Source organism: Convolutriloba macropyga, chromosome 1 (assembly GCF_964194025.1).
Source record: "Convolutriloba macropyga chromosome 1, txConMacr16.3, whole genome shotgun sequence".
Classification (NCBI taxonomy): domain Eukaryota; kingdom Metazoa; phylum Xenacoelomorpha; order Acoela; family Convolutidae; genus Convolutriloba; species Convolutriloba macropyga.
The window spans coordinates 21,351,168-21,367,059 of NC_134468.1; the positions used below are offsets into that span (position 1 = coordinate 21,351,168).

Below are 15,892 nucleotides of genomic sequence, written 5' to 3' on the forward strand. Positions count from 1 at the left end.
TTGGTTTTCTCTCGGTTTTTTTTTTTTACAGGAAGTAGATTTGTTCACGCGGCATTCTGACCTAAAAGCGAAAGTGAGAAAAGCTGTCTTGGTGAACAGATTTTTGCTAAGCGAGAGAAGTTTTTTGATCATGCGCTGCGTTTAGTGAATGACTTTTTGACTTTGAAAAGAAGTTTTTGACTGAATTGCACATATAGATGACCGTTTTTAGCCGTTTTTTCGTCTAAGTGGCCCAATTTTTTTGCTTTTAATTTGGTTTCTTGTAGAAATAAATTTTATTCGATACTATATTGAAATGTCAACCTCGGAAATTGATACCACAGTGTTTTGCAGAGCCTGAAAATGCGTTTCAAGTTGAAAATTGGCACATAATTCTTGATTTTTTAGTTAATTTTTGGCTTTTATAGTATTAATTTCTTCATTTTTGGATCTTTTAACCGTCTTTTTGTCAAAAATCAGTTAATATGGGAACTTCTCTTTGATAATTCCTATGCTCAACGCCTCTTTCTACCTCGATGTAATTTTGTTTCCTAAAATTGTACATATGCTAATACGATTTTGATAGTTTTTTTTCCGATTTTCGTCAATTTTTCGTTTGTATTTTGGTTGTAATCGCTAGAAATAGTTTTTTGTGCAACATGAGGGACTTTAATTTCGTTTCAATAAAAATTCAATCATTTGTTGGCGTTAAGTTTTGGAAAAAACATGTAAAACTTTTTCATATATGCAGTCTTAAAAGTTTTTTGACCATTTTTTTGCAGAATGTTTCAGTTTTTCGTATTTATGAATTCTGCTTTTTCCTATTTTCTGTTCTCTTCAGGAGAATAGATCTTTGTACTGGATGGCTAGTTATCTTTTCTATGTCTTGAATGCTGAACAATGAAATGTATTCGTTTTTCTTGATTTTTTTAAATTGATTTTCAACTTTCAAAAATTAAGAATGTCTTTTTGTTACGGTGCTCCTTACATTGTGCCCATATTTACACTCTAGTTAGTATGATTCTAGTTTTTTCCTGGCACCTACATTTATTTTCGGTATAATGATTTTTTCAGTTGTAGAAAATAAATGATTTCAGCTTTTTCTTAGATTTTCGTCATTTCTTTGGTTTGCAATTGATTTCGTTCAACATAAGGCAGTACTGAGAGTTTGATAGCAAGCTTTTCCCAAAATGTCCACTTATGACTAATTACTACAGCTTTCTTCCGGCCTTGGTATTAATTAAAACGATTTTCTGCCTTTGAAAATTCTGCGGCTTATGTATTTTCTATGATCAATTTTATTTTTGATTTAGTATGAAATCATTTTGTCTAGCTTATGTAAAAGAAGGAACAGGTGTGTGTTGTTTTTTGTCTTAATCGCAGTGATTAGAAGTGTAGTTAAAGGTGTTTTCTGATTCTTAAAATTGAGCTTTCTTTTTTGAAAAGATTTAACTTAGTTTCTAAGATTATTATCTGCCGTCTGCTTTCGCGATCTTTTTCAGATTAGAATCATGAATTATTTGAGGGCTGTTGATAACCTTGTCAGCTTTTTCAGACTATCTGTTTCTGATTCTTAAAATTGAGCTTTCTTTTTTGAAAAGATTTAACTTAGTTTCTAAGATTATTATCTGCCGTCTGCTTTCGCGATCTTTTTCAGATTAGAATCATGAATTATTTGAGGGCTGTTGATAACCTTGTCAGCTTTTTCAGACTATCTGTTTTTTACCACCTTAATTGATTTGGATTGTTTTAACTTTACCAAACGTTTCAATAATATAAAATTTTGCTGCATTTTGTTTCTCTTGTTGACAGTGGTTTAAGTTTCACCAATTTTTAGAGCAGACCTGGGGACCTAGTGAGTTAATGGTTTAATACAAAAGGTAGTGGCTTCCGTTGCAATTGCGGTTTTGTTAGTGAAGTTCTGACGCTTCGAGTCGCTTCCGGAATTCTTCCGGCTATGTTTTTTTGTTTCGTCGTCTGACGCTTTATTTTCGTTTTACATTTGTTCTAGAACATTCTGTCTCGTCGCTGCTTAAATGGCTTTTTCGCGCTTGATTTCACGCTTTCTGCGTGACCTAAATTGCGGTTATTCAGAAACAGAATCTGTTCCTAAAACAAAGTTGATTGTAAGAAAACAGATTGTATGGTCCGACGGCCGAGTGGATAAGGCGACTGGCTGTTAATCCGGAGATCGCCGGTTCGAGACGCGACAGGGAAACTTTTTTTGCACCCAAAAACAACCTCCTTTGAAATAAACTTGTAAGTTTTATAGGCGGCGGCGATATCTATTATCAACTCACTTCTGTATCTTTTTCCATCTGTATTTTACGGCACGCAAGTCTCTTTCGCAGCTATTCCGGCAATCTGCCGGCTATGTTTTAAAAATTTTAAGGTTTAATCAAATCACTTTGTATTTGTTAAGGAATCATTTGGAAACGTTTTAAAAAACCCAAAAAAACTTGAAATGATCTTTTAATGATTAATGATGTTATTAGACCTTTAAACGTTCAACTAAGCACCAACGAGCCAACCTTGCGAATTCCATAGATGAGTTGATAATTTTTCCTTAATTGTTGCCGTTGAGTAAGTTTTCAGCGTTTTTAATAGACCCAAAACGATAGCTGGGTATGTTATTGGCCTTCTCTTGGTTTGTTTTTTTAAATTCAAAGGTTTTGATTTGGTGTGCTGTCTTTTTTAGGATCTGTTCGCTTTTTTTCGACTTTTCATATTAATGGGAAGTCAATTGAGAGTGCTGCTTTTAGTCACACTGGAGTAGTAAAAGGAGCGAAGTGGCTATTTTGTTTGAAGCGTGATGTTTTTTACAGTACCTTTGAGGTGGAGTGAAAAATTGGTGTCTGAACAACAATTGGTGGTGAATTTTTCACATGCGGCTATTTGACTTCTGTTTTTAGCGTTTTTCTTTTGAGTGCTATTATTAAAATGGTTCACGTGTTTTCTGATTGCGCTTACTTGCTTGAATCCGTGAACTGGCAGCTAATGCTTTTTACGACTTTGAAACCATATGTTGTCCGTTTGTTCAGCTAAAATGTTATCGTTCTCTATCTCAATTACAAATCTTCCAACCCATCAAGTAATATATAAAAATTTAAAAGATGATACTTTTTATCACACTTTGCACATATGCTGCTGCTTGTGAAAAGGCCTGCCTTTATACCTTATACCTTATTGATACCTTATTGAAGGACTTGAAAAAAGGTCATAGGAAAGCGATGACTAAAAATTGAAAGTCCAAAATTTTGTTTAAGTTCAATCTTTACCCAGTTCAATGATCGGAGTCATTTTTAATGTGAGATACCTTGATTATGGAGCATGTGATTTTGGTTTAAAAAATGTATTTTTGGGGAGGAATTGGATAAACATTGACAGTTAGTGAAAAAGAGACAGTACTTATTCTGATTGTTTGCAAATGTTTTGTTAGATTTCCGTAACAATAATTCCATAATATATGAAAATCTTTTGTTAATGAGCTGTTTCAATATACATAAAACTATATGATGCGTGAAAAGCTTAGAATGGTGAAAAATTCAAATAGTTTGTTCTTTTAGCATTACATCGCGTTTGAATCTGGCTGTCGGCTGATATTTTCGCAACCATAAAGAAAATTTTATCGAGGCTACAGCCCCTGTAAATTGCGCCGCCTGTCTTTCGAGAGCAATTTTTCCGACTTTAGTCGGTTTATGTTTCACTGATACTATTTTGAAAACATCAATTCATGGGATGAAGGGCGGTTCTTAAAAGTGTGACCCCCTTCTTAACCCCCTCCGTGCTAGCTACTGACGAAGATAGCTACTTAACCGTAGCTAGCAACTGGCGAAGCCAACCGCTCGCCAGTCGTTTGAGACTTCTTCGCCCGACGCTAGTCGTTATGTTCAATAGCCGCACAGCGATAGCTGAGGCTATTATTGGCCTTCTCTTGGTTTTTTTTTATTTCGTCGTCATGATTTTTGTTACGACCATATGACGTCACAGCCATTTTTTGTTCATTCGTTCATGCAATTTCAACTGAATTGCATGTGTGACGTCACTCTAAATGAAGGTTATTTGAGATCAGCTAATAGAGGCAGCAATAACTTATACAGATTTTTAATCAAAATATAACAGATCAGCCTTCAATGAAAAGACGAATTTTTTTGGTCTGTCTTTTTTACTGTCTTTTTTAGACTGCCGATCTACGAATCTATTGCGGCTATTTTCTGGCAATCTGCCAGCTATGTTTTTTAATAGCCGCCCTCATCTTCTCAACCGGCTATTATAGCGCTCCTATTTTTACAATTCAAAGAATTTGAATTGTATTGGGGCGCTGTATTCAAGATCTGTTCACACATTTTACAATGACTTTGATCTTTCAAATCGGGATAAACAGGTAAAGCCCAGCGGGCATTAGTTTCATTAGAGGCCCAAAGTAGGCTTTAGTAGTCTTTCAAGTGCTTAGAGTAGTGCAGCTGCTGGGATGGCCTTAATTTAAGGTTAAGTTTTTGAGCTCAAAATGGTGCAATTTTTCATGCTTTTTGTCATTTTTTTAGTTTTTTGTTTGATTAGTCTGAAGTTGAAGTTTTTAATAGTTGATGAAGGTCTTATGTGAGATAAAAATTACTTGTTATGAACATTTTATGAGCTACATTTTTTGGTACCACAAACATGAACACGCAAAATGATACTAATTTTTGCAATTTTTTTCAAGTTTTTTGACAATTTTTGTCATTTTTGGAGTTTTTCCAGCCTCTTGGGCCAGCGAATCTCCTTTAAGGTTTGATAATAGGGCACTGCGTTTAGAACTTCTAGATGTAATGGAATGGTTTTCAACATTTTAATGTCTTCAGCATTTTTTTTGATAAAATCTGTATAAGTTTTCCTAAAATATTTGTCAGTTTTTGATATTTGTCCATTCTCAAGTGCTAGAAAACCTATTCCACGGTCTGATAAAAGTTTAGAGTATGGTTGTTATCGTCAGTGGAATTTTTTCAACAATTTAACTTTTCGAATTTTGGAATTTTTTGATAAAATTGGCACTTTTTTTCAAGTTTTTTGAAATTTTTTGTCTTTTTCAGTTTTTGCAGCCTCAGGGGCCAGGGAATCTCCTTTATGGTTTGATAATAGGACATTGCATAGTTTCTAGTAATAAAAGAATGGGTTTCAAAAATTTAATGTCTCAAATTTATGCATTTTTTTGGGTAAAATCTGCCAAGTCTTCCTGAATTTTTTTTTGTCAATCTTTGATATTAGACCATTCTTAGGTGCCAGAAAACCTATTCCACGTTTTTATGGGTCTGATAAAAGGGTTGCTGCATGGTTGTTACTGTCAAAGTAATTTTTTTCAACAATTTAGCAATTCAAATATTAGAAATTTTTTGATAAAATTTAAAATTTTCTGAAAACATTTGTCTTTTATTGAGTTTTTTTGCCCCAGTTGCCAGGTAACCTCCTCCAGGGTTTGAAAGTTTGTTATAACATAGTTGCTAGGGGTTAAGGGAATGGTTTTTAATATTTTAGTAGAAGGAATAGGAATTTTTTTTAGGTCTTGCAGATAAATCCGATTTAAGATCCATAGTTTGTTTTGAACATATTTATGAAATAGTCATATTTAAAGAGATTAAATTTTGTCTTTCTGGGTAAAAGTTTCAAGAGTTTTAGCAATGAGTATATTTTTGCTTAGTTTGTTTGATTGTTTTAACTTCTCAACGTTTTGATGATTTGGTTGGTTGGCATTGTTCAATTGATGTGCTGTTCAGGTAGCGCCCGTCTAAGTTTTTTATTCAGTTCTTTGAATTGTATTTCAGGACTTGTCCTGCTATGTTTTTTTTACCTCGTCGACTAAAAAAAATGTTTCGCTTTACCTCATTTTGCCGCTTTTTCAACATTTTGCGTGATATCTTTTTGACTTCTCTAGGCTAGTTTCTCTCTTCTCTCATTCTGCTAAAAGTGATTTTGAACATCAGTTGTTCAGCAAAGCAATTCAAAATGAACAGAGTCAGTATAAAAAATTGAAGTCAGAAGTAGAAACGGGATAAACTCATAAAGCCCAATTTTAGATGCCCGCTATTTGAACGTCGTTCCTATAAGTCTTAGTTACGATCTCTAATGCTTATTGGTATTGATAGTAGCCCCCTGTAGCCTCTCTCTAAGAAACAGAAGTACGTTATGTTCAACTACGAAATGCCATCAAAATTAATCGGACTTAAAAAATGTTTTTGTACAAAAATCTTTTTTTTTCAATATCTTCTATTCTTTGAATCCCAATCATGCTTATTGGAATCAACGGCGGCTATTTTCCGGCAATCTGCCGGGTATGTTTATCAATTAGGCTTTTTATTTTCTGTCTAACTGACAAGTTGTACACAAGTATACTGGAAAACAATGATAATTTTGACGACATTTACTGAGTAAAATGCGTTTTCCGGAGTAAGGGACGAGAGCAATGAAAAACTTTATTTCTCCACAAAAGACATGGGTCGGCCAAAATTAACAATGAAGCCACGATCGTAGGAAGTGTAATCATCAACTAAATTGAGAGGGCTGGAACACAAGTTTTCATATCTTATGCAGTCTGCTGTGGAAATTGTGCAGATAATATTGGTGGTGTTTCAGGATATGCTGATGTTGATTAAGGATGATGGTTTGAATGTGTCGAGTGAGGAGATCGTTTATGACGCTGTGGTGTCTTGGGTAGAGCATGACAGGGAAAAGAGGAGCCAGCATGTGGCCCAACTTATGGCCTGTATTCGCTTTCCTTTAATGCGTCCGCCATTCCTCAGGTTAGTCTAACAAAGCTCTAAGAAAAATTCACATCAATCGAACTAAAAAAATGTATCTATTTTGAATGTGCTTCGTATTGTAAATTTGAGGACATATTCACCGCCTATGAAATACTTTCAGTGACAATTTCATATAGCAAGCTGATCAGTTTCATTTAGCAAGCTGATCTAAATAATTCACTTTAAAATTCATAGGGAAATTTAAAGTGAATTATTTCTTGTGAAAATGAAGTCTAAAACTGCTATACTAAAAGTGCTGTGTTCGTGTATCCTCAATTGCCTCGAGTGGTATAAATGAAGTGGTGGAAAAATGATGTAGAAAAATAGAAGCTCGTTCCTCTTTACGAATACACTAAGAAGCCACTCATTTGATTGCGGCTCTTGCTTTTCTTTTACATGTAGTTTTTACCGTAAATTGAAATGTACAGTTTAAAATTATCATTTTCACGGGCGTTTTTGAAATGCAACAGAGAATTTGACGAAAGAATGCAAGTTTTAAGTAAAAGTTCTTCAGTAAGTTTTCGTTATCTACTAACAGCATGAAATTGTTCGACCTAATCGTAAAGCTTAATCTATGATTTTGGTTTTTGTCAAACCTGGCCATTATCAGGTTTGATTAATGATAACATGTCACATAACATCGAGCGTGACATAAATTAAGGCTACTTGTGAAGCAGAAGCAGGATGTTGTAATAATTATCTGAGGATCATTTTAACATTGTTTATCATTTGACGTGTTGGGACACTGCGCGAACGCATATTGCCAATTTACTTGTCTAAATATTTTTTAGTTACCTAAATATTAAAAATGAGTAAAAATTGAATTGTCATAATTTATGTTTAGTGACGTAGTGTCATCTAATGAGCTAATAAAATCATCGCATGACTGCCGTGACTACGTGGACGAGGCTAAAGACTTCTATTTGATTCCTGAGAGGAGGGCGTCTATTGACCCTGTCAAGCTACGAGGAAGGTGTTGCAAGGAACTCGTGGGCCATATCTATGTCATCGGTGGACTCACTTCTGCGGGGGATTCTGTAAATTTTGTGGAACATTTGGACTGCTTGAATGAGGTATATATTGTCTTTATTATGAACTATACGTTTTTATGGATGCCTCAAGACAGCAATTTGATCTATGGTGAAGAATTTTTCATATTTATTTAAACCAGACTAGCGGAGAGTATCAAGTCTTCCCTTTCAAGCGGCTCATACAGATGCAGAGCGCCTCTTACCAAACGATTGAAACACAGCGAAAAATTCTCGGAAATTGATTACTCACAATCTTAAGGCAGTCAAAAGATCTATAATGTGTAGGATGCCCTGTAGAAAAGAAATAAAAAACATAGCAGGACAAGTCCTGACGTACAATTCAAAAAATTTTCATTGACTAAACAGAAAAACTAGACCTAGAATGGACTATGAGTGAATTGAGAAAAACCATTTTTAGAAAAAAATCAGATAAAAAAATAAGAAAAAAACAAAATCAATGTCAAAACGCCGTATGTGAACCTAAAAAACCACTAGCGAGAAATGAAAAATTAATTCAAACAAAAAACTAGGTCTAGAATGAGCTGTGAATGGATTGGAAAAACCATTTAGAAAAAAATCCGATCCAAAAAATCAAAAAAAACAGTAAAAATCAGAGCGAAATTGCCGCATGTGAATAAAAAACCACTACCGAGAAACCGAATTTTTGTTCAAACACCGTTTTCTCACTCTACTTTAAAATTAGAGCGAAAAAAATTCACGCCGCAAAACCACTCGCTTTTTCGCTCATATCCTGTTTCGGCGTGACCAAAATCACTACTCCAATTTGACTTCAAAAATCATGAAAATGTGTGAACAGATTTTTAAAAAAAAAACATAGCCGGAAGAATTCCGGAAACGACTCGAAAAGAAAATCCGTTTAAACGCCATCCAACTACTCATCTAACAAAACGTGCCTTCAATAATTTATGATTATCTTGAAACAAAGTCATGAAACAAAAAAGTAAAAACAATAAAAACAAATCTGTTAAAATATGATCAAAAATCAGATCAAATTTTGTTATAAATTGAGATCCCGAAAAAAACTACCTCTGCCAAAATAACTTCATCAAAACAACTATTACTTACAAAAACCACTTATGTGACTTTTGAAAAAATACTTTAGGCTAAAATTATGAAAAAAATAGCTCTTAAAAACAGTTTTCACTGAAAAACTGGAAAAAGTTACTAAATTTTTTAATATTTCAAAAACATATAAATCCAAAGAAAAATTCCCTTCAGCCAATACGATATCCAGATGCTCGCAAAACAACAGGCAAGTCATAATAGGCAAAGAAACTTAGCTAAAAACAGAAAACGAAAAACTGCAAAAAATTAAGAAAATTAGTTCCAATTTTCGCCATTTTTTTGTCATATTTCTCAACAAAAAAAAAATGATTCTTACCCACCAAACTGTAACCAATTGTTATCATAAAATTGCTCAAGTAGAAGGGGTTTCTTCAATACCCATTTGAGCCAGTAAAACAAAATAATCGTAAAAAAAAACGCAAAAATAGCCCGAAAATCAGCAAAATACATTAAAAACTTTCGACTTATCTTAAAACTCATATTAATTTCCAGAAACCTTCAAACCACTACCGAAACCAGCCTAAAATTAAAACAAAATCATAACCAAACCTCTTAACCAAAATAAATGACAAAAACTGCTTTAAAATGCCGCACGTGAACAAAAAAATTTCGCGCGCTTAGAGAAAATTTTTTCACACATCAATTTCTCGCTCTCTCAAAAACAGCGGTATGAACAAAAACCACTCTCTTTTCGCTCCGCTCTTCACTTTTGTTACGCGCCAAAATCAGTCCAATTTTTTTCACGCGTTTCATTTCTCGCTTCAAAAATCACTCCAATAAAATTGATTTAAAAAAGGACTTCTCCGATACTCCTCTTCGAGTCGTAAAAAGGCAGCGCCCCAATACAATTTAAATTCTTTGAATTGTAAAAAACAAAACGAACTGAAAGTGGTATCATCATGAACGCGTTGAGGACAAAACCATACAAATATGAAATTTATTTCAGAGGGAAGAATGCAAAAAGTAAAGGAAATCGTGAAAAAATTGCGAATAGACAGGATATTGCGTCTTTTCAACTGATCAGCTATTTTACCTGGGAGAACGCTTTCTACAATAGAAGATATGTTCTAGTTTGTGTAGGTATTGTTTGTCTGAGAATTTGGTATTTATTGCAAACGGGCTAAATAGCTGCTAAGAATCATGTAAGACTCTTTCATGATTATGCCTCACATTGCAAGCACTGAAAACCAAATCACAAGACTGCAAGGGCGTTCAATATCTTGCAGATCATTCTCTGGCAAATTTCTTTGTTTATTGCTGCTTTAGAAATGGATGCCGGGTGTACCCACCAAACTACCTCGCAGTCGTCTTGGAGTGACTGTGCACAACAACAGTTTGTATGCAATTGGGGGTTACGATGGCAGTCGCAGACTGGACAGTGTGGAAAAGTTCTCTCTGCCTGAAAGTGGAAGTTGCATCGGGGTAACAAGTAGTGGTGGAGGTCAGTGGGAGATGAGTGCGAGTCTGAACACAAAGCGAAGTGTGTTGAGTGCTGTGGTTGTCAAGGATACTATTATTGTGTGCGGTGGATACAACGGTAGGGTTCTCGATATATAAGCTTTACATCCGTTGAACTGAAAATGGAAGTGTAAGACTTGGAGGCTACTGATAGGGTCTTCTGAAGCTATTTTACATATTACATTGCGTTAAAGTTTTTTGGCATAAGCGAGCGACAGGTTTGAAATCCCGCTGCAATGCTGCTCTGGTAAAAAGTGAAAGGGGCATGAAGTTTGAGATAATGAGAATTCAAAATGCTTTTTCAACTCAACTAAAAATTTTTCCTAAACGTACGTTAAAGAATTGTGGAAGAAAGTTATATACCGATGCGAAATCTACAGTAACTCAACTAAGCAATTGGCTTGTAGAATGTGCATGTGAATGTTTTACAATGTCCGCTTTAAAGGAATCGCGTCTCTCAACACAATTGAGCTGTACAATCCGGCAGAGGACGATGGCTGGAGAATGGGCACTCCTATGCTGAAGGCGAGAAGTGCCACAGGCTGCTGTGTGTTGGACAATCGATACCTATTTGCAATTGGAGGACACGATGGATTGAGCATATTCAAGAGCGTGGAGATGTTGGACATTGAGAGCCACGAGTGGGTCATGGTTGCTCCTATGATGACGAAACGATGTAGACATGGTTAGGAAATTGGCCTTTTGTTGCAGATCATTTTTAATAGCTCGAAGTGATAGCGGTTATTGTTGGCGACATCGTGTTTTTTTTTATTAAAATTCAAAGAATTTGAATTGTATTGGGGCGCTGCCTTTTTTTTAATAGCCGCACAGCGATAGCTGAGGCTATTATTGGCCTTCTCTTGGTTTTTTTTTTATTTCGTCGTCATGATTTTTGTTACGACCATATGACGTCACAGCCATTTTTTGTTCATTCGTTCATGCAATTTCAACTGAATTGCACGTGTGACGTCATTTTTCGCTCTTAGTGGAGCGAGTTTTTTTGTTCATGCGCGTGATTAAATTTTTGGTCACACTTGACTTACCTCACTCTCAAAAATGACTTCCTCACTTTGAAATTGACTTTTATTTACTTTAATTCAAAGAGATAAGGTCAAATGGGTGTGTATCACTCTAAATGAAGGTTACTTGAGATCAGCTAATAGAGGCAGCAATAACTTTAACAGATTTTTAATCAAAATATAACAGATCAGCCTTCAATGAAAAGACGAATTTTTTTGGTCTGTCTTTTTTACTGTTTTTTTTTAGACTGCCGATCTACGAATCTATTGCGGCTATTTTCTGGCAATCTGCCAGCTATGTTTAAGATCTGTTCACACATTTTCATGATTAATAGCCGCACAGCGATAGCTGGGGCTATTATTGGCCTTCTCTTGGTTTTTTACAATTCAAAGAATTTGAATTGTATTGGGGCGCTGTCTTTTAAGATCTGTTCACACATTTTCATGATTTTTGAAGTCAAATTGGAGTGGTGATTTTGGTCACGCCGAAACAGGAAATGGAGCGAAAAAGCGAGTGGTTTTTCGGCGTGAATTGTTTTCGCTCTAATTTTGAAGTAGAGTGAGAAAACGGTGTTTGAACAAAAATTCGGTTTCTCGGTAGTGGTTTTTTGTTCACATGCGGCAATTTCACTCTGATTTTTACTGTTTTTTCGATTTTTTGGATCGGATTTTTTTCTAAATGGTTTTCCCAATCCATTCACAGCTCATTCTGGACCTAGTTTTTTGTTAGAATCAAAATTACATATCTCACTAGTGGTTTTTTGTTCTCCCTGGAAGCATTTTGACATTGATTTTTGTTTTTTTATCTGATTTTTTTAGAAATGGTTTTCCCAATTCACTCATTGTCCGTTCTAGGTCTAGTTGTTTGTTAAGTCAATGAAAATTCTTTGAATTGTACGTCAGGACTTGTCCTGCTATGTTTTTTTATTTCGTCGTCATGATTTTTGTTACGACCATATGACGTCACAGCCACTTTTTGTTCATTCGTTCATGCAATTTCAACTGAATTGCATGTGTGACGTCATTTTTCGCTCTTATTGGAGCGAGTTTTTTTGTTCATGCGCGTGATTAAATTTTTGGTCACACTTGACTTACCTCACTCTCAAAAATGACTTCCTCACTTTGAAATTGACTTTTATTTACTTTAATTCAAAGAGATAAGGTCAAATGGGTGTGTGTCACTCTAAATGAAGGTTATTTGAGATCAGCTAATAGAGGCAGCAATAAGGTATAAAGATTTTAAATCAAATTATGACAGATCAGCCATCAATGTATAGACGAATTTTTTTTGTCTGTTTTTTTTCACTGTTTTTCTTAGACTGCCGATCTACGAATCTATTGCGGCTATTTTCTGGCAATCTGCCAGCTATGTTTTTTAAAGTCAATTGGGAGTAGTGATTTTGGTCATGACGAAACAGGAAAAGGAACAAAAAAGCGAGTGGGTTTGCGGAGTAAAAGTTTTTCATTCTAATTTTAAAGTAGAGTGAGAAAACGTGTTCGAACCAAAATTCGCTTTCTCGGTATTGTTTTTTTAATAGCTGCGAAGCGATAGCTGAGGCTATTTTTGGCCTTCTCATGGTTTTTTATTTCGTCGTCACGATTTTTGTTACGACCATATGACGTCACAATCACTCCAAATCTGCTTTTTGCTCATTCGTTTATGCAATTTCAACTCAATTGCGTGCGTGACGTTCATTTTTCACTCCAAGTGGAGCGAGTTTTTTTTGTTCATTTGCTTGATTACATCTTTTGTCACACGTGACTTACCTCACTCTCAAAAATGCCTTCCTCGCTCTGAAATTGACTTTTTCTTGACTTCAATTCAAAGAGATAAGGTCAGGTGAGTGTATATCACTCTAGTTGAAGATTATTTAAGAGCAGCTAATGGAAACAGCAATAAGTTATACAGGTTCCTAATCAAAATTTCAAAATCTCCTTTCTTAATAAAAAGACTATTTTTGCCTGTCTTTTTAAATCTTTTACACTGCAGATCTACAAAGCTATTGTGGCTATTTTCTGTCAATCTGCCAGCCATGTTCACGTTCGGCAATTTCACTTTGATTACTGTTTCTTCGATTTTTCGGAACGAATTTTTTAAATAGTTTTTCCAGTCCATTCATAGTTCATTCTACGCCTAGTTTTTGTTTAACCAATAATTCTCTATCTCCCAGAGGTTTTTTTTGTTCACATGCAACTTTTTGACATTGGATTTCAGTTTTTTTGAACATTTTTATCTGATTTTTTGGAACTGGTTTTTCCAATTCACTCATAGTCCGTTCTTGGTCTAGTTTTTTTGTTTAGTAAATGAAAATTCTTTAAATTGTACGTCAGGACTTGTCCTGCTATGTTTTTTTGATAGCCGCGTCAGCAATTCATAGCCGGCAGCTATCATTGCGCTCCTAATTTTTTTTACTTCGTCTAACAGGTTTTTATTTCGTCTTACAGTGACGTCATTACTGCTTTTAGGTCAATTGCGTGAAATACCTCAAACTGATTTCTGAACTCACTTATGGAACTTTTTATGAACATTTACTAGTTAACTTTATGCCCTAATTCTTGAGTTTTTGATTTCGAATATCAATTTTAAAAAGCTCTTTTAGGGCTTTTTCTTTATGTGTCATAAAACTGACAGTCCGAATCTAACCCAAAAAGTCTAGTGGTCTATTATAGGACTTGTGGTCAATCTGTCTATCTTATTTCTTTACTTGTTTCAGTTCTTGGAAAGCCACAAGCGTCTATCGCGGCTATTTTCCGGCAATCTGCCGGTTATGTTCTATTGGAGCTGACCAGAACAATTTTTTATCCATCGGGTGTAATTTACGTCCCAAGAAAAATCAGCTGCAAGTCATGTTTTGCCATTATAAATGAAATGGTTTTTTTTGCTGCCTAGGTGCTGCTGTTCTTAATGGCCGAATATACGTGTGCGGAGGCTACGATGGAAGCAAGTTTCTCAATTCTTGTGAAGTCTATGATCAATATCCGAATGCTTGGTCCCCCATTGCTCCCATGATATATGCGAGAAGCCGTGTTAGTGTTGTGGCAAACGGAGGAAGACTGTACGCCCTCGGGGGATTTGATGGAACCTCGAATCTGAGCTCGGTCGAAGTCTACGACCCGGAATCGAACTCGTGGTCTTTAACGAGTAGTATGCTGTGTCATGAAGGAGGAATTGGGGCTGCTGTTTTGCCATTTCCTGGGAAATTGTAAACGTTAATTTATTAAATCTTGAATGAGAATACTTTATTGCAATAGTTTGTAGCTCGGTTCTTTTTATTTGCTCTCGTAAAAAGTGTGATATTTATATAAATCCTAACTCTATATCATGAAGCTCAAAAAGTGGACGTAAGAGAGCAATTCGTCTAACGTTAAGACTGTTTTACCAGTTTGTGTTAATTTGTTATGTATATTATGTTAGCTTTGAAAATATTGCTTGCTTTGTTCCGATATGCTTCAAATAGTCAATCCTATATAGTGCTCGTTTTTAGAGTGTGCCTGTGTACCAGTCGTTTGCTTTATTTGAATGCTAGATTAATCAGAAAAAATTCCCCAACATTTGGGTTTCCCTCTTGCTGCTCTAATAATATCGCAATTCTTATCACCGCCACTACCCTCTTAAACCAGAAATCAACCGTATTTTCAAGTGGAATTAAAATGAATGAATTTAATGTTTTATACAGAAAATTTTACTTAATTAAGAATGAAGGCTTTCGCCGCACAAAATTTATGTGGTTTAAGTTGCGAAATAGCCGGTGTTTTGGGAAAAGGGGCTTCCAGGAAAGTGATGCTATTATTGATCTCATTGAGGTTTTTACAACTCAGATATTGTATTGGGGTGTTCTAAATTGGTCAAGTGGTAGTGAAACACGTAAAAGTCAATGCCACACGTGTTTTGGTCAATTCACTGAACAAAAGTCATTAACATCTGGGAGAGAGTTTTTATAGCTGTAAGCTGAGTCAAGCTTAAATGTGGTATTTAGTAGCTGCGATGCCAGCTATTGTTGGCCTTCTCTTGATTTTTTTACGACTCGAAGAGGTGTTGAGGTTTTCAATTTCAATTGCTCTCGAATGCGAAGCAATTATTGTGAACGTGTATATTTTTTTATTAAAATTTTTTGCTTGATCGTTTTTTGCGCTTTTCTTCTAGAATAATCTTTGACTTCTCAATCGACTTTTTCACGCACTTCGCCTTGATTTCTGAGTGATTTCAATTGCTCTCACTCCGAAAGAACGTTTTTTGTTCAAACAAAAGCGATTGTTAAAGATACGATCACAAGGTCCTTATAGCCGAGATATGCTACAATGGTGAGTGCTTCTGTCGAGGTGGAGAAATCAGACTCAGGAGGTCGGGGTTCGAATCCTACCTTCGTCTGATGCTCTTGAATCCATGAAAATTTAATTCCCGCCTGTCATTCGAGAGAAATTTTTCCGATTTATGTTTTTAATGAGCGCGAGCAACAAATGGGAAATTCAGAGTGAATAATGTTTGAAAAGGTTGTTATTTCGGTGAAAAATTTGAAGAGAGGAGAAAAAGGAAAGTGGTTTTTGC

The 15,892-nt window shown here is 35.3% G+C and overlaps 1 protein-coding gene across 1 annotated transcript in view; it reads left to right on the forward strand.

Moving 5' to 3' along the window:
* Positions 1-15,027, forward strand: part of LOC142336380 (kelch-like protein 18) — a 117,455-nt gene extending 102,428 nt beyond the window's left edge. The window contains exons 5-9 of the mRNA XM_075385169.1: positions 6,586-6,752; positions 7,597-7,825; positions 10,136-10,406; positions 10,773-11,012; positions 14,237-15,027. Of these exons, the coding sequence (XP_075241284.1) occupies positions 6,586-6,752; positions 7,597-7,825; positions 10,136-10,406; positions 10,773-11,012; positions 14,237-14,553 (1,224 nt within the window). The 3' untranslated portion in view covers positions 14,554-15,027. The remainder of the gene's footprint in view (positions 1-6,585; positions 6,753-7,596; positions 7,826-10,135; positions 10,407-10,772; positions 11,013-14,236) is intronic.
* The last annotated feature ends 865 nt before the right edge of the window (positions 15,028-15,892 follow it).